The sequence below is a fragment of the Phycodurus eques genome, chromosome 3 (assembly GCF_024500275.1).
Source record: "Phycodurus eques isolate BA_2022a chromosome 3, UOR_Pequ_1.1, whole genome shotgun sequence".
Taxonomy (NCBI): domain Eukaryota; kingdom Metazoa; phylum Chordata; class Actinopteri; order Syngnathiformes; family Syngnathidae; genus Phycodurus; species Phycodurus eques.
The window spans coordinates 2,094,511-2,115,534 of NC_084527.1; the positions used below are offsets into that span (position 1 = coordinate 2,094,511).

The 21,024-nt window shown below is 44.1% G+C and overlaps 1 protein-coding gene across 1 annotated transcript in view; it reads right to left on the reverse strand.

Moving 5' to 3' along the window:
- Positions 1-15,674: 15,674 nt before the first annotated feature.
- The window catches only part of lmx1bb (LIM homeobox transcription factor 1, beta b), a 45,559-nt gene continuing 40,209 nt past the window's right edge, over positions 15,675-21,024 (reverse strand). The window contains exons 5-9 of the mRNA XM_061673262.1: positions 20,684-20,862; positions 19,647-19,724; positions 19,208-19,274; positions 17,684-17,845; positions 15,675-16,852 (exon numbers count right to left, since the gene is read on the reverse strand). Of these exons, the coding sequence (XP_061529246.1) occupies positions 16,695-16,852; positions 17,684-17,845; positions 19,208-19,274; positions 19,647-19,724; positions 20,684-20,862 (644 nt within the window). The 3' untranslated portion in view covers positions 15,675-16,694. The remainder of the gene's footprint in view (positions 16,853-17,683; positions 17,846-19,207; positions 19,275-19,646; positions 19,725-20,683; positions 20,863-21,024) is intronic.

The following is a 21,024-nucleotide window of genomic DNA, read 5'->3' on the forward strand; positions in this document are numbered from 1 at the left end:
AACGCAGCGGAACTTTGAGCTCGTCTCGGACCAGTTCCCCTGGTCGGCTCACATTCTCCGGGTGAACCCGTGTCCTGGGGCCAGTTGGGCAGCACAGTCTCATGTCTCAAGTCCTCACAGTTGACTGGGCCCTTTAAAGTGAGCGCACCCACCAGGGGCCCGCCGGACTACAAAAACTACAAACGCTGCGTTTCGTGCACTCACACACGGGCGGGTGCACGCCAACTGTTCATCTTGGATACAATAGAAAGACAATAGCGAGAACAAAGATATCATCGGCAGCACTTGTTAGAAAGCACGGGTCTCCAATGTTGCACTTGACAGTCCCATTGAGTTCCTAATGCTAATCTTCTTTTCAATGTCTTCTCTTTTTTCGTTTTAAGAAAAGTGATGCACATCCTCACATGGTTATGGGAGGGAACTGTCAGAAAGCGGATCCATTTTCAGACACGGCACACTCCGGTGAACATGCTCACAAGATCAAAGCGGCCTCTTTGCCTACCGCAGCGCATCCCCAGCAGATCTGACAAAGTGGCCCCATTGTGTGACCCCCACCCGTTCCCGAGAATGGATGCCCGAGCAGTGCATCGGCATGTTGATGACACTCTCAAACAGATTATACAAATTGAAGTGTATATCTTTTTTTTTTTTTTTTTGGATCAGTGTATCTCCCAAATTGCGAGTTTTGATCTTGCTGACATTTTTCAACAATTGTCATCACCGGAATAATGCCAGGAGCAGGAGAACTACATTTTTCATTTTCCAGCCGTTGTCCAAAGTGTTCCCGAACAACAAGTTCTGATCATTTCATACCAGGATAATCATGACATTACATAACCATAAATGACATTTTTCTCCCACTGGCATCAGTTCAAGGATGATTTCAATGGTGTTCGGGTGGGACTTTCTCACACCGGACCGTACACATAAACATTTGCACACACACACACACACACACACACACACACACACGCTGTACTCTTCTACTTTTCTACTTTCTCGTCAGTCGCCTCAGGCATGTTCTCAACTCCGCCCTCCTCATAATTACTTTAGTGATCAAGGTTAGAGCAGTAGTAAAGCGCTCTAACCTTTTAACCTTATGCGAACTCTGCCATTAGTGCCCCCCGGAAGCAGATTCTTGGTGTCAAACGTCGTCGCCCGGGACGAGCCTCGCGTGAGTGTTGCCACGAAGCTAAGAGACACGCGGGTCTGCTTGACGTCCGTGCGACTCAGACGCGGCATCGGAGACAGAGGCGGCGCGAGGGGGTCAAAAATGCAGCGTTAGCGAGCGCTCCCCTCCTTGGCGGACCCCCGCCTGGGTTTACAGAAACACGACAGACTCCCACAAGGCTCCCCGAGGGCTCCTCCAGAAAGCTCAGGAATTCAGGAGAGGGATTGGACTGGGTCTACAGCTGGTTCACGCTCTCATTGTCTGGACCTTCCATCCCAGTCCTCCCTGTCTGGCTCTCTTGTCTTCCCAGCTCAATGTTTTGATATTGTTTTTGCTCGAGGGCAAGGTTCACACGGGTTGTGACATCCGAGTTTGACGGGAAATGAATTGCAAACAGTGATCGTAATGGAGGTGAGAATTTAGGCCACGATCGACTCGGGCAGACAAATATTGAGCTAAATATTGCTTTTTGTTATGAGCAACAATGCTAATCATATTGCCCCCCCCGCCCCCACAGTGTTGCGCAATAATCATTACATTACATTACAGTACCTGATTAGTTTTCTGGCTGTAAATGTTACGAAGCAACAGCACCAAAGAGCTTTCCAAGCATTTTCTGATGTTACTGTTGCCAGTGTGAGGCCTCGGTGGAGGCATTGGCCTGCTAAATGATTGGTCCAGTGGACTGCTGTCTTTTTTACACTCTGATGCTCTTTGCGGAGTGCAGTACTCGGATTATTTTCGAGGGGGCAGTGTTGAGCTGAGAGAAATTGACAAGTCTAGCACAGCTGCATCACTGTTGACTTCACTCAAAGCAAAAATAATGATCCATTTATTGTTAGTTCTTTAAGTGGATATTTCAAAAGCATCTGAATTTTCTACTCTGTTTATATTCATTTAAAAAATATTTTTTTGTGATAATATAAAACTAAAGAGGACTTGCTTTTATAGAAACGTTTTGTTTGTGCACTGAAGCATGGTGTGGTCATATTGCAGGGCACATTTAGATGAAGACATAACAGATTAAATAGAAAGCCCACTTTTTTGTGTGTGCGGGGTGGTGGGGGGGGCACTATATAATCATCTCTCTTGAAACACGGGACCAATCTCTAGATTAATGTATTAAATGTACCCTTTTTCTAAAAGTCTGGGTTAGAATAATAACAAACACAAATGATATATTTAAGAAAAAAAATATTCCCTCCAAACAGCAGAGTTTACCGTGGATACTGCATGGAGGAAAGAAAAAAAAAAGAGAGACAAAGATTGAAGACAAATAAATGTCACGGCTTAATCTGAGAAATCAGCCTGGCAACAGCGGCGACAAAGTGAAAAGAGTGTTTGCAGCTGAGGCCGCGGTGTGACTTTGGACAACATGACGGGCAGATGAGATGGACACATATTCGCAGTGGGACCGGGATGCAGATGAGCCTTGTCGGAGCTGGTGCGAGAGCAGCAGGGTGGGTGAGGGTTGACATGTTAAGAGTGGGTGGACACAGGCAGGGCCGCTGCAGCTCCTGGTGGGGGGTGTTCATATCCAGGGAGACCAGGCCAGCAGCAGCATGCAGGTGGTGGCTGGCTGGCTGGTGCTCCTCAGCTGGGCCCGCCGCCAGCTTGGCCCCTGGGTGCCCCGCATTGAATTCAGTCCTTTGTGCCGCCCCCGGGGAGGTCAGACGAATTCACGTCTCGTCGTACACTCAGATAGCGACGATACGGGGTAATAATGACTCAGCTGCAATTTCAACGCTGTCTCTCCTTGGCTACACAAAACAGCTTATATCATGTGGCTCAATCAGCAAATATACACGTTTGGAGATATTGTCGTGAAGATTATTGTTATTACACAGGACTATATTTGTACTAGATTTAGATAAAATAGATTTTTGGCGATGAGATTTCATGTCTATGCTTATAGGAAATTAAGTTCATTTCACTTGGAGTCCAGATGGAAAGCTCTGGTTCATTTCAGTAGTTAAAGCTATTTTTTTTTTTTTTTTTTTTTTTGCAACACGATTTCTAACATTGCTCATTGGGGAATTGCTGCTTCTCGTAAAGAGCTGTCCAAGATGTAAAGTGCCATGAAATGACTTTTGTTAGGATCCAGCCCACTACAAATAATATTGAGGTACCCAGGACTTAAATAATATTAACATTTTAATTTCTTGTCTATCCATTCATTCCATGTTTAATTATTGACGAGTAAATCTTGTGCGTAATATGGTGAATTTGTGAAGTGTGTTTTTCTCTACTCCAGTGTTGTCACATGACACAAAGCACAACAATAAAACTTGAATCTTCATTAATATTATTATAATGTGCATATTTTGCGTTTATATAAACACGTTACAATAATAATAATAATAATAATAATAATAGGCGGCACGGTGGGGGACTGCTTAGCGCATCAACCTGACATTTCTGAGGTTGCGGGTTCAAATCCCGGCCTCAACTGTGTGGCATTTGCATGTTCTCCCCGTGCCTGCGTGGGTTTTCTCCGGGCACTCCGGTTTCCTCCCACATCCCAAAAAAACATGCATGGTAGGTTGATTGAAGACTCTAAATTGCCCGTAGGTGTGAATGTGAGTGCGAATGGTTGTTTGTTTATATGCGCCCTATGATTGGCTGGCGACCGGTTCAGGGTGTAGGCGACCGGTTCAGGGTGTACCCCGCCTCTCGCCCGAAGATAGCTGGGATGGGCGCCAGCACGCCCGCGACCCGTGTGAGGATAAAGCAGTGTAGATAATAGATGGATGGATAATAATAATTGAATGTCATATTTATTTATTTAATTTGTTTAAATTTTTTTATTATAATTATTCCCACCAATCCTCTTCATCGTGAGAGGTTAGATCTTATTTGGGTGCCAACCCACTCGGACGCATTTGCAGGAGTGGACGAGCTGTAATGAGAAGCAGCCGCAGTGAGGTGGCTCTTGGGAAGGGTCACATGGGTTAACTATCAAAGATGAGTGCAAACCTATCCCTGTGGAAAAGACTCAGAAGAAAACATCACCTAGCACATGCTAAGCTCCCCAAAGTGGGAGTTCTTGAACCTAATTAATCCAAGATACATTCCCCTCCCAAGCAATTTTCTGTTGGTTGACTCCACAGAGAGGTAAAGGCTAACGCGCTGACATGTAGTCATTTAGCTTGACGGAATTCCTGTACGTTCACATTAAAGTCGATTTGTTTGATTTGAAAGTTGCTCGAGGTTTCAGCTTGAAAGAAAGCTGAAACTTCATCACTGTGAACACGACAGGATATTTGATGCTTTTACCCAAACAGAACACAAGCGTTGTGTATTTGAAACTATACCAAAAATATCTCAAATACAGGAAGTCCTCGACCTACGACGTTTCGACTTTACGACGCAGACGTGGGACAGTGCCCGTAACAGAAGTGTATTTCGACGTAAATTTCTACTTTAACGGTGAAATCCGACTTACGTGGAAATTCGTGTGACGTCGCCAGCGTAGGAACGGAACTCGTTCGTAAATCGAGGACTTCCTGTAATTATGGTTGACCGCAGAAAAAAAGAACAACTTACATTTGTTCTTGACATTGGAAATATTTGTGTGTGTGTGTGTGTAGTGAGACAAGCCTCAAACTCTAAAAACCACGCAGTAGTCGACAGTTAAAACGCAATAGAAAAATAAAGACACGTGCAAGTGTCGAATTAAGCTCGCCAGGAACAGTAGCACAATGACATTTCTGTTGTTGAACGCTCTATATTTTAGCAGCATGTTGGTTACAAAAGATACCTTTCGTCAATTGATATAATCCTGAATAATCTGCAGAGCACACAATCGCTAAATCTGTGCAATTCCCTCTCATGTCATGTCAATTATTTTATTTTCTACAAGCTTTAAAATACAACTGAATTAATCTTACAAAAATCTCATTGTGTATTGATGCTACCCCATTTTTCTTCACACAGTCGACGCACAATCTTAGGCAAAGTCATGAGTTTGCCTACGGTCATTAGCACTGTGAATGTTTTTTTGCAGATTCGAAACGTGAACAAAAGGAGCCGTCAACGTAATCTTTGAGGAGCAATGCCAAGCAACGACTTCCTATTGTTGGGAATGAAAGTGTTGCATGCACTGCAATCACCGTCTTAAACTTGCATTTGAACCTCATTCCCTTGGAGAAAGCGTCTTACTGACAAGCAGTCATCATCGCAACACATTCGTTTCCCTTACTTGTCGAGACAAAGCTTTTAGCGGCAACGGCCTTTTACGTAGCCCACAGGTGCTTCGGCATCGGCAGCACCGTGGAGGCTACGTCATAGAGCAGCCCCTTTTTGACTGACAAGTTGTGCGCACGGGCAGCAACGGCCCCACGCACCGCCAAACTGCACATGAAACTACGAGAAGAAAATGATGAAATGGAAAGCAAACGCCCTGCCGGAAGACGGAACGTATGAGCGGCATACGATAAGAGGCGGGTCAACGACGCTCGAGACTGTCCGCCTCGGCTGCCTGGAGCACAGTGGCATTCTGTCGCACTTTGCCTCCGAGGAATCCAAGCAGACTGTTCAGACGTGCGATGCTATTTTGCACGTTCTTTCACATCGAAGAAATCTAACAGAACGCACGCTTTGTATGATGCAATGTATTGCAGATGTGTTTGTGGAAAGTGTGAAACGTTGCAAAACACTACTGAACAAGATATTGGGCTAATCACACGGTAACCCTCAGAGGTAAGTTTTTTAACCACCCGCTGAGATTAGTAATGCTTTAAGGTACCCTGCCAGAACGCATATAAATCTATTCGCAAACACTAAAGCTGGCCGGCACCTGTCCCTGCAGGTACCGAATATCTGCGGCATCCCGGTGTACTTTGCATATTTATAATTTCATTGTATTGCAACCCACATGCCCTGTTAATGTTGCTCTCTCTAATTGTGAGAGTGACTCAAACAAGGTACCCTTCCGGCCACATGAGTAGGGCAACTAAAAACCGCAGACAAGGTTGCAAACTTGAAAGCGATGTTTATGATAAGAAACAGTAACGCAATGCAATTTGTCCGCATTTGTCAGAAGGGAAGTCCCCAGACATCCGGCCTGCTTGCACTGCAAACTATTCCACAAATGTCTCGAAAATGAAAACTTCTCAAGAAAAAAGTGAGACATAGCATTGTCTTCATTCACTTCAAAGTCAACGTGTCGAGGCAGTATTTGCGGCCACAAGAGTGATTTGTTTCCTTATTTTGTTTTGGTTTAGGTTAGCACTTACTTTGCTACGCTCTGATCTCATTGAAGTGTCTCGGTGTGGATGATCTAATGGTTCTCCACGCACGGTAAGTTGAGGACAAACGTCAAGAGGAGACATGTAGCGTTCAAGGGCAAGCCACAGGCAATGAGTTCTGGCCAGCTGTGTGCAATGGCAGCTCTCTGTCAGGGCTTGCTTTGGAACTTCTACCTAAAAATACTTCAGGTCATGGCTCTTCAATATGACTCTTTTTCTCATGGATTTTGAAAAAAAATCGAATATTTGAATTTTCACTGAATTGAAAGGAAGAACATTAGCGTTAGTTTTGCATTTTGGGATATACGCTGTATTGCTCTTGGAGTGCTGCGAAATATGTTGTGTATGATGACACCAACCTAGTTTACACAAATCACTTGCGCAATCCATGCGCAAGGACATAAATCAACTGTAATGTGCAATAAAAATCAATATTCAGTGTCGTTTGCTGCCAATCATTGTCGGAGTTGCCGGCACTGAAATGTCCTAATTTCTATCTTTGAATGTTTGTTTTAAGTGTGTTGTTAAATTTTGGTGTCGTATTATTTGTTTGTGCTTTTGTGTCATGATCAACCAATGTGTAGCTTGTTATTTAGCGAGTAGTTATTATTTCCATTTGATGATTATTATTATCATTCTGCTGTTAGTTGCCGTCGTCATTGGTCAGTTCTTCAAAACGTTGTCCTCTGTAATATCATTTATTAGTGTCGGACAAAAAATAAATAAAATCAATCAATCGCACAGAGGTGTCTGTCGAAAAATCTCGCTAATTTAAAAGCGAAAGCAAATGGACACACTGCATAGTGAATTTGGCTATGTGCTGCGTTAAATCACAGAGTTTCACTTATTCAACGGCAAGGTCCCGCTCGGTGGCGCGGCGCTCAACGCCATGCAGCGTCATGTCTGGTTTGTCAGCAGCGGACGTCAACAGAGAAGCTCGAGTGAGGCGGGCACAGCAAGCGCGATGACATACGCCGAGGCAGCGGCGACGAACGTGTGGACTCAGATACCGCCGCCGCCGCACCATCCTGGGAGTCAGTCGAGGGGAAGAAACATCCACGTTGAGATGCGGGAGCCATATTCAGACACACTGCCGTGAAGCTCTGACTTCAGCGCGCAGGAGCTGGCGGTAACTCGAGCTCGGCGCGGAGCCGCGCATGCTGATTCGCGCGGCAGAATGAATTGCGTCGGCCGGGGCCGAGGAAGAATTAGCCGAGATATTCCTCCTTTCAAAAACATCACAGTGCGTGTCTGTGTTCTCCGGTGGTGGCTCCACCTAACTGACTGACTGGAGCATCATAAACGTTTACTCATAACGGCCACTCCGGGAGGTCATGACCTTTGGTGTTCGTGACTCCTTCTAATGTTGAATTAGAGCGCAGACATTCACTGATAATACCACAGCAGTCATTCAAAACAAATTGCTAGTAAAATATGTTGCAGCAGAAGCACTCGATTCGAAAAAAATAAAATGATCATCTCGTCGTAGCTTATTATCAATTGGTCCTTTAAACCAACAACATGGTTTCCAAAGGGATGACTTTAAAGGTCATTGCTATCTTTACTAGACGACACATTTCATTCAACGTGGAAGAGTTGCACATTCAACGCTTAACCTCACCAGGAACTGCAATATTGTAAAAGAGCAAATCTCTTGCCAAATTACCCCACAGTTAATAATTAAACCATGACATTTGGGCCAGACACCAAAAATCCATATGGTGAAATTTACTAACCTTTTGGAGAGCTCACCAGTGGAGGCCGTTCATGTGCACTTTATTTGGGCCGCTCTAGTCCTCATAATAAAACTGTCAAAAACACACTAAAAGGCCGGGCTGTGCACAAAGAAGGATTGTTTGCTGTTAACTGGAGGGGAGCTTGAGGCTAATCAATGGCCTTCAAATCAAAGCGGCATTCGAGGGGCTTCATCTCTCGGGGGAATTGGACAGAGAGTCACGGCTGACAAATGATATTCATATGTAAGATTATGGATTATGAATTGTCCCGATGAACTGATGATGAGGTCGCTGCACGTTGCAATCCAAAAGGTCACTCGGGGCCCTGAGTGAGGAGCACTGACCCCTGTCTTCAAAAAATATACCGTCATTATCATGTCGGGCCGGGTCATCTCGGGGGTCAAATGTGACACAAAGGTCATTAAATGATCTCAGAGCAATCGCTCCGTTCTAAGTACAGCATCGATAGCCAATGTGGCACTTGGAAGATTTACAGCTTTAAAAAGGTCTGTGTGGAATTTGTTCGACTAAATCGAATTTATAGAAACAAATGAACACGGCAACACGACAGATGACTTGTAACACGCGACCTCAAGGAAAGGGGTCAAGCTTTATTTTCCAAGAAGTAATGCGTCCCATAAAACTGTGATGTTCACGAGAAAGCTGCACCTCTCATGGCACTCATCAAGGGAACATTGTAAACCGGGAAAACATGACAGGAAGTGGGCCACGTCCAGAATTCTAACAGTTTGGCTCAGCTGTTGACTTTCAGATTTACCGTCCACGCTTTCACTGACGGTGATTTATCGGCTTCACAGGTGACTTCTGTCAAAACCTGCAGGGCTTCAACAACGAGCTGAGGGCACACCTTGTCCTTTTCGCTATCCCACGTCTCACGTGTTCATGTTTGGAAGAGTTGCCGCGGACAGCGACTTCGGCCCGAAGTCATTCCTGAGCGAGGGCAGCGTTTCCTCTCCTCCTCATCCAGACAAGAAAAAACAGGGAGCTAGTGTGTTTGGAATGACCACAATCGGGTCATTTTTATATGTTCGAGGAAGAGGAGTGACATAAAAGTGGATTCTTATGATTGACTTGATCATTTGTAACCCGAACTGTCCTCCAACTCTTGTGGCCAGGATGGCTGCATTTCGCCGGTGTCCTCGAACGCACCTCCATGCATCACGCAGAGACGCAAACAACTGAATGCCAAAAGTATACCAGGTATAACTCTATGGGTTAGCTGTGTGGATAAATTCCTGATTTCAAATCTGCAGCTTTGCATCATGCAACGGTATTACAGTATTCACCCTGTGGACAGTTGACAATCATGTCTAGCGTTACATCAAACATTCTGAGCACAGTATTTCTTTTTTTCTCCACGTTCTTCATTTGGAAACATTTTTCAAAAGTTCCGCAGAACTGTAGTTTGAGCAGAGAGAAGGTTGAGCTCGGTTCCCAAAGCGGCAAACCGAGAGACGTTATGTTCCAGATTATCGGGGAAAGTCAAGGGATTCCGAGACTGGCGAAAGGGCGGGACTTGGATTCCAGCATCAAGAAAGGCTCCTAGAGGTTAGAAGCGCTGGCTTGTGTTAGACCCTGAGGTCATCATTCCTTCAACTCATGCCCCTGGCATCACCTTCCGCCTCCACTTCAAACACCCTGGCTGCATTCCCGGACCATGTACCAATAAGCACTAATAATGCAGAAAAATGAGAAGCAAAACAGATGGGCTCCAATAGTGAGGGGGATTACCGAGCCACTATCCAGGGCTCTCTCTGCATCCTGGGCCCTGAGAGGTGAATCCCACAGCATTTTTTCTCAGGACAGGGAACGAGGCGAGAGGTTAAAACGTGGCAGCGTATCAAATCAACGTGTGCAAAGAAGTTCAAATGGTCTTTTGCTCCTCAGCACGGAGGGATAAAAGACGGAATGCGCCTCCTTTATTTTCAGATTTCTTTTTCCATTCCAAGTCCAAATGGGCTCATGTTCCGGATGAACCTGTGTTTCCTCATGTACATTATATCATACAAACAGTGCCTCACGCGGAGGCAGCAGTGTTTTGGACTGCAGACTACCCCAACGATGCAACACGCACACACGGAGACTTGGCTGAAAAGTCCCGTTTCTGGTCAAAACCAAACTATCGCCTGTCGTGCCATTACGCACAAGCCCTCAAGGCACAGAGAATATGTGTCAGCCGCTGGTTAAACGTCTCCCTTTAACAATTAAGCACACACCGTGGAAAATGCCCAAGGAAAACAGCCCAAAAGCTCCCATTTGCTCCCGCTGGGGACTCGCTGCATGTGAACTCCTGTGAACCCTCTGAAATCAGGAATCCTTTAGACTGTATCTAGCCTGCAAAATATATTTTGGGCTAGTTCTATTTGCAGTCATTGTAAAGCTGAAAAATGGCCTTGCCAAAGTCCCGTGCCACTTGCACTGTTAGTTGGGTGAAACCCAAAGACTGTAAAGACTTTTGACACACGGAAGCCTTGCTTGTTTTGTTGTTTTGCTCATGCAGCGACTTCCGTGAAATGACCTTTGCAATGATAACAAATCACCAGGCACGAGTTTTCCGTATATGTCTTGTAGGAGAATCCCACAACGAAGAGTGCAAATGGACCACAAACCACTAATTGTGTTTCGGGCAGAACATTTCAGGATTTGGACTATCTAGTGAAAATATTGCCACTCGGCTCATTTCCTATGTGGTTGCAGGACAGCAGAAGAGTAAACGTGCGAAGCGTTTACTGAAGGGCGGCTCTTAACGCTCCGTGAGTTTGTGTGTGCGTGCGTCTGAGGCTGCGGCTCAGGTTTCAGCTCGACTGTTTTCATATTGAGACCACACTTACCTCAACCTCTGAGAGGCTTCTTTGGCCGATTCACACCCGAGCAACAGGCAACGATGTTGATTGCAGTCACTCATTGGCTCCACTGTTTGTTCGAATGGATGCTGAGGGAACAGGAGGTGAGGGGGAAAAAAATATCTTCAACGGATAAGGATCGCATGTGGAGGTATAATGGAGCAATTCACTGCACTCTGGTTGAAACTCATTTTTAAATTCCATTTTACTTCACTGTAATATGCAATCAGATGCAAAGGTTACGAATGGTAAAACAAAACAAAAATAACATGAAAATGCTCATCTCCTTTCTGAGCGTTGTCAAGAGCAAGGCACTGAAACATCGCTCCCTCGCCTCCTGTGTGGTTTCATTCTTTGTGTGGTTCAAGGCCTGCAAAACATCCATCCATCCATCCATTCACTGAGGCAATTTAGTTGTCAATTAACCTACCATGCGGATGTGGGAGGAAACCGGAGTGCCCGGAGAAAAGCCACGCAGGCACGGGGAGAAAGTGCCAACTCCACACAGGCGGGGCCGGGATTTGAACCCCGCTCCTCAGAACCGTGAGCCAGACGCTCTAACCAGTCGTCCACCGCGCCGCCGCCTACAAAACAGAAGAAATTGAACAGCGAAAATGTGTTTATTATTTTTTTAAGAAGCTACTGAGCGAATTCAGAAGCAATTGCGCAACTGCCTTTTCATGTCTTGAACTCAACCATCGATAATCACTTTTAGTTTGCTGCAAGATTACAAGTAACGAGCACTGCGCAAAACTGCAAACACGAGCGTTAGCGCCGAGGCCTCCAAGGTTTAGCACATTAATCGAAACAATACACGTCACTTTGGCAATGACGAAGACGAGGACTTTGGAAAAAGGCAACTTCTCGCACGCAAACAAATCCAAAAAGGAGACCGAAAGTCAAATGCTTTTAGAAATGGACTTTTTCATTTGATGTCAGTCTGTGACTGTAGTCCTTTTACAATGATTAATTTGTCGTCTTTTTTTATCTAACTTTTTTCCTGACCAAAATATAACAAAACAGATGGAGGAAACCTTTGAGTCTTTAGAAGTCGACAGTCGAATCAAAATGTTACCGTCTCCTCCGTATTATGTCGTCCTCTATCAACCAGGAAGTAGCCTGCCACCTCACAAATGGTTGCTTCATTTTGTTGCGAGGTTCCACTAACATGTGTATGTGTTCACTGTGATGGGTTAAATGCAGAGAACAAATGTCGTGTGCATGCATGCGTGTTCATGACAATAAAAGGTGATTCTTGTTCTTCTTCTATCCTCTACAACCCCCAAGCACCTGTGTGGAAGTTCATCCGACCCAATGTGGGTTCATCCGATTGTACAGTCATGCAAACATGTTTAGTGCAGGTTGGAGTCAAAAACTAAAACAAAAAAATCATTTATTTACAAAAACAAGCAACCGAGGCACATCTAACTAAAAGGAAGTTCCAAAACCAATCATCAAAGTAACACTTGAGTAAACCCAAACTAGGAAACTAGACATGTCACATGACTAGTGATATAACTGAGTGAAACAGCTGCTGACGACGACGACGACAAGCACTGAAAGAAAGCAGGGAACTAAATACGAACAAAGTGACGAGACAACGAGGAACACCTGGACAAGACGCGAGTGGCTGGAGTGTGCCGATTGGTCGACACGAGGCGGACGTGGCAGGAAGCCGTCCGGCGTTATTAAACCTCGCCAGGTGGAATGTGACTTGCACATGGCTAGCGAATCATTTGTCCCTTTTAGGAAAACATCAAACAGCAGAGGTAGCAAAAGTACTCTGTGAGTACAAGTACAGTTACTTGTGTAAAAAAAGGACGGAAGAAGTGCTTCAGCCCCACATCTCGGTAAAACGAACAAAACAATACAGATTGAAACGTCCTCATTGCATTTTGAACGCGAGTCATACATAATACCCGTTTTGATAACAACCACACACATATCACATTCCATAGCGCTCTACTGAGAAGAAGAGAAACCACATTACGACACGTCTGCTGTTGAAGAGCGATGTAGACTTGATTTTTAGGCGTGTTCGGTAGCGATCGATGCTAACGTTGTGACCCGAGTAACAAAAAATATATAAATTAGCTAATAATAAGAACTGACAAAATACACCTTAGTTTTCTGTGTTTTATCAAATTATATGGAGAGTTTTTTTTTTTTTTTTTGAACGCTTGTGATTTTTAGGCTGACAATAAAGCAAATCGTTGTAGCGGAAAACATCGAGCAATTCTCTGAAATAAGGCCACGGATGGGGAATATCTTGCTTCTCCAAACCTGCTGCCATCCTCATTAAAGCTCCCTGGTTCGCATTGAATCCATGTCACTGCTGTCTCTGTTTTTCCACGTTAGAAATACCAACCCTACTTCGACAAAGTCAGGGGTCGAACGTATATCCGTTTCCATCCGAAAAATATAAATGTACTTCTCCGACTAAATCTTCTAAAGTACAAAGAGTTAGTGCTTGGATAGTTGCCACCACTGCTGGCAGGGCTCCTCGTCCTTTGCCTGCGGGGATCGTCGTCACCTCGAGGTGTTCCGCGTGAGGAGATTTCGTAAGATGGCTTCGAAGCGTTGACGACACGTCGGCTCGCTTCGGGTGACCCTTTCCCGGTACGCTCAGAACATTGTGTATGGAGAAAGAGCAGAAAGCATTCCGGCGCAGTTTTCGGAACGCGCGCGAGCACGTGACCTTGCGGCGACGAGCCGCCGAAGAGCGGAAGGATGAGCGAGCGGCCCCTCACGTGCGCAGGTGGCGCTTGCGAGCGGCTGCCAGACGAAGCCCGAGGACCTGGGCGAGGTTTGCAGCCGCTCCTTCGTGCAGCTTTTACAGGGGTTGCAAGATTTGTGTGGATGATTAGGAGTTCACCGCTGTCACCTGGTGTTGTTAGCGTGGGTTCCGTGCGTGCGTGTAAGACGTGTGTGCGTGTGTGCGGCCTGTAGCTATCGGAGGCAATGACCTTATTCAATATATTTTATTAGATATCTGGTAGGTTAGGGTTAGGGGTATAAAGTCCAATTAATTACAAATAAGGACGCATTTTAGGCAAATGGTATGAGTTGGTTGTGCTGATATGAATCGCAGCGATACATATTTAGGAGCTGCAACTGTGACACTTTTTCCTTTTTGATTTCATTTTTAATTGAACGAGCAATTTATTTTTGCTGCTGGGCTATCCTCACACTTGTGTGTTATTATTCTACTTTCAAATATATAGCCATTCATTCATAATAATTAATAATAATTTAAAAAAATCATTTCAATAACGATCAAAGAATGAATTGAATTTTGAAATTCCATTTATGTTAGTGACATGAGTATTGGAATGATTGGCTGTTGTTATCATTCAAAAGGTACAAAAAAAAAAAAAGTAAAGTAATTTTGGATATATTGGATTTTCCCTTCTTCCTTTCCTTTCTTGTTGCTTCTTTTACAAATGGTCCTTCTTTGCCAGTCAAGCTGTCTTTACCGTTAACGCCGCCGGAGAAAGCCTCATTATGTTGTTGCAACACAAGTGCCAGGATGTGGCAGCCATTTTGCATTCACACAATAGCAGACAGCAAAATAACCATTTTACGATTGTATAAAGACAATTGATGCATTTGTATGCGCTGAGTTTGAAGGGCAACATATGACAATTGTGTTAAAACACTTTATAGTTTCTATAAAGTGTTTTATATCTTTACAGTTACGCACATTTGTCTTTACTGTTCGGTACGAAGCCTATTTCAGTGGGGCACCACCATTTGCGCTGTCAACGGGTTTAATCAACAAAGTCGGGACAGTTACTGTGTGTAAAAAAAAAAATGAATATTATATTATACGTTTGCTATTAATGTTAAGACAGAGATGGATTTCTGTTTATATTTAAGTCCTAATTTCTTCATGGTGACATTAGAGGGCTAATATGAAGCTATACTGTATATACGATAGTACACTACATTACTCTTTGTCAAATATGCTCATAACCCAGACTGCGAATAGTGAAAATCGGCAGATATTTGACACCCATTATAATTGCAGTGAAAAAAAAAAAATGAGAAACTTTTTTTTTTTTTTTTTTTTTAAACCCCAAAAGATTCTTGAATAAGCAGGCGGAAGGTACCTGCCTGTTTACGGGGTTGGGTCCCCCCAAAAAGAAAACAAAAAGAAAAACATGAGAATAAACATTTTTTTAAAAATGGAAAAGACAAAAAAAACCAAAAAAATATATATATATGGTTGTTTATTTTAATCCCCAGATAGGCGCTTCCGCAGGTGCGGAACCGTGAGTATGCGGGGCTCCACTGTATATCGTTTTTCTCATAATTCCTCTATTTGCATCTACTTCCCGAAAGCGATCAGCAATCGGGGCGCTGTTTGTGTTTCCGGCAGCCACGTCGTCCCACAAGGCGTGGAGTTGATCATAAACAAGCCACCGACGTCGCCGTCTGGCCGCGGCCAGAGCAGAATGCATCGGCCTGCTGTCACTTTGCAAATGTGTGGCTGCAGTTACTGTTTCATACTTCTTCATTCGACACACAGGAATCAACTTCCTCGAGCGATTATGACACAAGAGGAAATTCATGTTTGTCACATTATTATCGTTGCTATTCAATGCTTTGCATTCAGCACTCTGAAGAAAGCCATTTATTCGTTGTTGTCAGGAGAAAGACATTGTTTATTCATCAAACCAGTCAACTTTGGTCAATTAGCAACTTGAACATTTTGAGAATGCACGTATGACAATGACAACAAAGAGTTTATGGTCTGTACGAAATAAATAGCACATTGCTCATTTACAGCTGGGCTGGGGAAAAGGGTTAATCTTCATATTAAAATGGCACACACATAAGTCGTGAAACTCGTGAACTCACTAATTGCTCAACAAAAAAAGTTCTCCTTTTTAAATAAAGCTTTTCATTTTTAATATGTACCTTCAAGAGCCTGTTATAGTTAAATAAATAGAATGCTTTCCATTTCTAACATGCACATCCAATTTGCCTTGGAAAAGTATTTACATTTCACTGATCTGACTAGTCCGCCATATTCTCCACCTTTTTTTTTCTTCTTTTTTTTGAAGTCCCCTAAACACTTCTTTCTCATCACAAACTCTCAAACATACACGAATGTACAGCCACTCTTGCAGACATGCTGCACCTACTTACTATTAACACAATATCTAGTACCTATCCATAGTGATGAAAATGCTAGCGGTAAACATGGTAAAGCACGTAGTGTTAAGAAGAAACAATCCAGACACCACATCTTAATCGGGGCTGGGGGGGGGGGGGGGGGGGCGAATTAGAAAAGTTTGGTTTACAATTGATCATGCACTGTAGAAATTCACTGCAGGTTTGAGATTGTGTCAGTGGCTTTAATATCTACTTGCCAATGAAGAAAAGAGGAATACAGAATCTCCAGTGAGGGATCAGCCATCCTACTGAATGAGCTGGAATCTTTTTTTTTCTCCCGGGAGTCTTGTCTGTCTTCTTACAAGTGGTTTCACAGACTTGGAGGAAGCGCCCTCGCGCAACCGGGAGCAAACCAACGCAGGCGCTTTCTTCCGTCGTATCCGCGAACTCCCGAGCGTCGGGCTTGAGCTAGAGATGGGCGGTTTATTCTGTGCTGTTTTTTTGTTTGTTTGTTCTTGTTCTTGTTCTTGTCCTTGTCCTTGTCCTCGTCTTTTCATGATGCAAAATATGAGTTTTGCATGGAGTACAGGCGGTCGATCGGGTTTCCCACACGGGCCTGCATGGAGTTGACTTCCGATGATGCCATGAAGCAGTCACTTAGGCTGGTTAAAGATGTGTCACTGTCTATGTCATGGAATGCAGAATCGTTACCTGTGTGAAGATAAAATGCAAAAAGCTGTCACGCAACTTAAGTAGCAAAGGGGGAAACAACAAGAACAACAAATCTGCAAATCAAGGCAATTTGGCGACGGATGGCAGCGTCGGGAAATTCCAATTCCGAAGCATCGCTGTGAGGAATTGCGTGTTTCGGTGTCATCGCAATTGTGAAAACTGTTGCTGACTTTTTGCTGCCCTCGCTGGGACGATTGTGCTGTGCGAGTGTGCATGTAAACAAGGGGCATCCTCCTCAAAGAGCTGGCTAATAGCAACTGTTTACGCCTTTCATAAAAGCTCAACATGTTATTTCTCTATAGGGAATAGTTAACTTTATTACACTCTGGATCTTAATGATAGTGCACAAAATGGGGACAGTGTTTTGAGACATATCTTTTAATGCCTTGGCAATATTGTTCTTTTCCCCAAACCGAAGGAGAGTGATGAGACCGGGGATTTGGGTTCTTCCTATCAAGAAGAAGAACTAAACGGAGGCAAATTATAAGGACGTTATGAACTTGAGGAAATGGTCCCTCTGGGGTTTGTTGAGGAGATCGCTCTGAAAAGTGTTATTCTGGTTACATCCTGTGGATTCAAACTTGATTGACTGATATTTTCCCCCTCGTCCTCTTTGCAATTTGATGTCTTTGCAAATTGTGCGAGTAGTTGCGCTGGCCTCCTGTCGTGCCGGCAGATACGAGCCCCTCGCCGACTGAACACGTTTTTACCCGCCGACGTCGCAAAACTCGAAAGCGCGTGATCCCCGAAAAGGAAACGGAAATGGGAAATACGTTCCAGGCCACCAGCGATCGAGCGAGGGTCGCTCACCGTACGGGTTCATGTGGTCCCCGGGCATCTGCGGGGGGGTGAGCCCCTGTTGGAAAGGGTCTGTGCTGTAGCCGTTCTGATCCATGGCGACCAGCTGCTGCTGCGGCGGAGGCAGAGGTGTGAAGGAGCTCATCATCCCCTCCATCCGATTGGACAGGACTTCTGCAAGAAAGTTTGCACAAGGTTACACGCCGACACGTACGTCAGCTTGAACGGGAGCAATTGTTGTCTCAATTCAAGATTCGTCTGCTTGCTTACATTTTTTCTGTATTTTTTAATTTTTTTTTTTTTTTAAAGAGCACTCATCAGAATCCATTGTTTCTAATTGCAAATGTCATTCATTCTCTGAACTATTTTGTAGCACGTTACAATACTTTTTTTTAAATGAAGAAAATGTGTCTATTCGTCATTCCAAACAATATAATCATTCGAATATTATAATTACAGCCCTGTATGTATGATCATGATAACTTTTGGCCGTTTACGTCGAAGATCCTATTAAACAGGACATGGCTGGGGCTCTCATTTCTGGAGGTTGGCATCTTTCGAGGTGTAGAATTATCGAGACATTTTTTGAGCTCGTCAAGTGAAAGAAGTGCAGTTCTTCCTCCGAATAGCAAACTGGCTCGCATGCTTTTGTTCGCGTCACCTTGGAAACCTTGTCAAACGCACTCGGCGAGAGTCCTGCAGCCGATTGCCTTCCCAAGCACCCTTCCGCAAAGTGACCGATGAAGATCAACGCGCCTCTGAGGGTTTCTTCCTATTCCAGGCCAAACCCCGCACTTGTTCACGAAAGGTCATCCATTCCACATGCTCTTTCTACATTCACTTTGGAATTTAAGATTAAATATAGTGACTTTTGAATTGCTTTTGGGTGTGTTTTTGTTCGCACTTTATATATATATATACATATATATATATATATATATATATATATATATATATATATATAGGAATCACGTGTATTTAAAAATGTAGCGTCACATTTTCTTCTGGAGGGAATTAAAACTAATTGTGAGCAGTCAAGTAACATAAGGGGGAGATCATTTTCGATTCAGCGCTTGAATGATATTTTAGTGCTACTTTAGTGCTGCTCTTTTATGTGCTCGTCATGGCTCGATGTTCACGTCAAACACATCCTGCATGGAACATCTCTGTCATAAGGACATGATTAAAATGTAAAACCTCAAGTCAATATTTATACATTTTCCGTCATGAAAAAGATTAGCACTTCACACAGTGGGTGTGGCGTGTGTAACGTAGCGTGACTTGTGATTACGATGGTAGAATTATAACGATAGATCATAATAATAATAACACTCTAAGTGCGCTGCCGCTATTGAAGAAAATATGCAAATATTCTATAGTTTGAAAAGGAACACCTTTTCGGGGAGAAGAGGAAAAAAAAACCACAAGCTACACTTTATTGCTGACTCAAAATATGTTTGTTAATGTTCTGAAAGCCAGCCGCTATGCATCCAAAGAGCGATGCTTGAAATCCGCTTGCGTGTAGTGAGTCGCTACCTTGCCCGAGTCGCTGGGAATTCTGTTGTTCCTGCTGTTGCTGCTGCCGTCTGGCCAACTTCTTCATCTAAACGAAAGAGTCATAAGTTGTGAGGAACTCCCAAAACGAACATGCGCTCTTTCATTTCCAAAGGACGCGTCTCGCTTTTCACCCTGGCGTGAACCGCCTCAAATCTGTTTCAGAGTGCATTTCATTGTCAACTATCAAAGGATTCGGCGAGATAGTCATCGGCCCGAGGGAGGGCGTAGACATTTAGTGCATCGGTGCGCTAGATTTGCAACTTCAAGTGATATTTCATTTCCTTTAGCATTGTGGAAAGGAATGCAGTGATAATTTGAACACGCATCGTTTTGCTGATTTATCCTCTGGACTCTTTCTGTAAATTCAAGATGGAAAAGGGCTGTTCGGTACGTCGGCAAACGGCTTCATTTCTCCCACCTTAGCTCGCTGGTTCTGGAACCACACCTGGACCACCCGAACACTGAGTCCTGTCTCTGCAGCCAACGTCTCCCTCACCTGAAGACAGCGATTTTATCGCATCGTGAGCAACAACAAAAAAAACATCCACCGTCGTGATATAATACGGGCTCTGCCCGCTGGCCGCTTCAAAGCTTTGAATGTGTCTGAAAGCTCTAAGATGTAACTTCTGTCGCCCCCTGGGCTTGAATTCCGTATTACAAAAACAGAAACTGTCGCTTCGATATGAAGTCGATGATTCTACAACGTTCGACGACAGCTTTATTCGGTTTTGAAGGTCAGCCAATGTGGAGAAAAGATGAGAAGAGGCAATTGTTGTCAATTCCCTATTAATGCGTTTTGTGCATTTGTATTCCACATCAGGCACCTTGTTGGGCAGCAAAGGGGTTTTTGTTCATTCGCTGCAATGACTATTATTCGTTTTCATTTACACAGTAACTATTGGATGATTACTTTCTGCTACAGAAATGCAAAATAATATGTTACACGTGAGCTTTTTACACGCGACACGGCGCCGCGCTTTGCCCATTGTGGGGTAAAATGCGTCATTTCCACCACGTCATTTCCGGTGTGCCACCGAGTGAGGCGGCGCCCGAAACAAATATTGTATTCGTTAAATATAAAGAAGTCAACTACAAAAAGATGTTCGAGGTGATGATTTAATGGTTTAATCAGCATTGTGTCAGTCGTGGGTCGGGGGGAAATGTTTCTTTTTTTTTTTAACAAAGAAAAAAAAAAAAAAAAGTTCGATGCAGCAGGTTCAAGGCCCAGAAAGGCTCGGCCGTTTTTCTATAGCGTTATGTCATTCGGTGCTTTTCAACGCCTTTCACACCAGCTCGAACACAACCACTTCAAAAGTCAATCCAGACTTGAATGCGCTGCAGCTTTTATGACTTTTACGATCAAAATGAATGGAATGAAATGAATTGAACTGGCGACGTGACCCAAATGCATCCCCGCATTGTTTATTGGCGCCTGCCTGCCTGCCTGACACAAACCTTCCTGCAAGGTTTTGAGGACACCTCGAAGGAGGCCTTGAAGGCTCGTCTCTGCTGAGTGGTCAAAATGGTCCGTGGCCTTTTGGGTCTCCTGGGATCCTTGCTGTCGTCTCCTTTCCCCTGGGCTCCTATGCCTCCTTTCTCTGGCTTGATGTCCAATTCCTCCTCGTCACTTTTTTCTGCGAAAAAGGTTTGCGTCGTCAGTCTGTGTTTGAACTTTTTTTTTTCTTATCAGTGACGGGCTACTGGATGACTATCGTGTTGTTCTCGCCTCTTCCAGGAGATTGGCACGCCCCGCAAATGCATAATGAGAGGAGACACGTGTGTTTTGTGTACGGTGT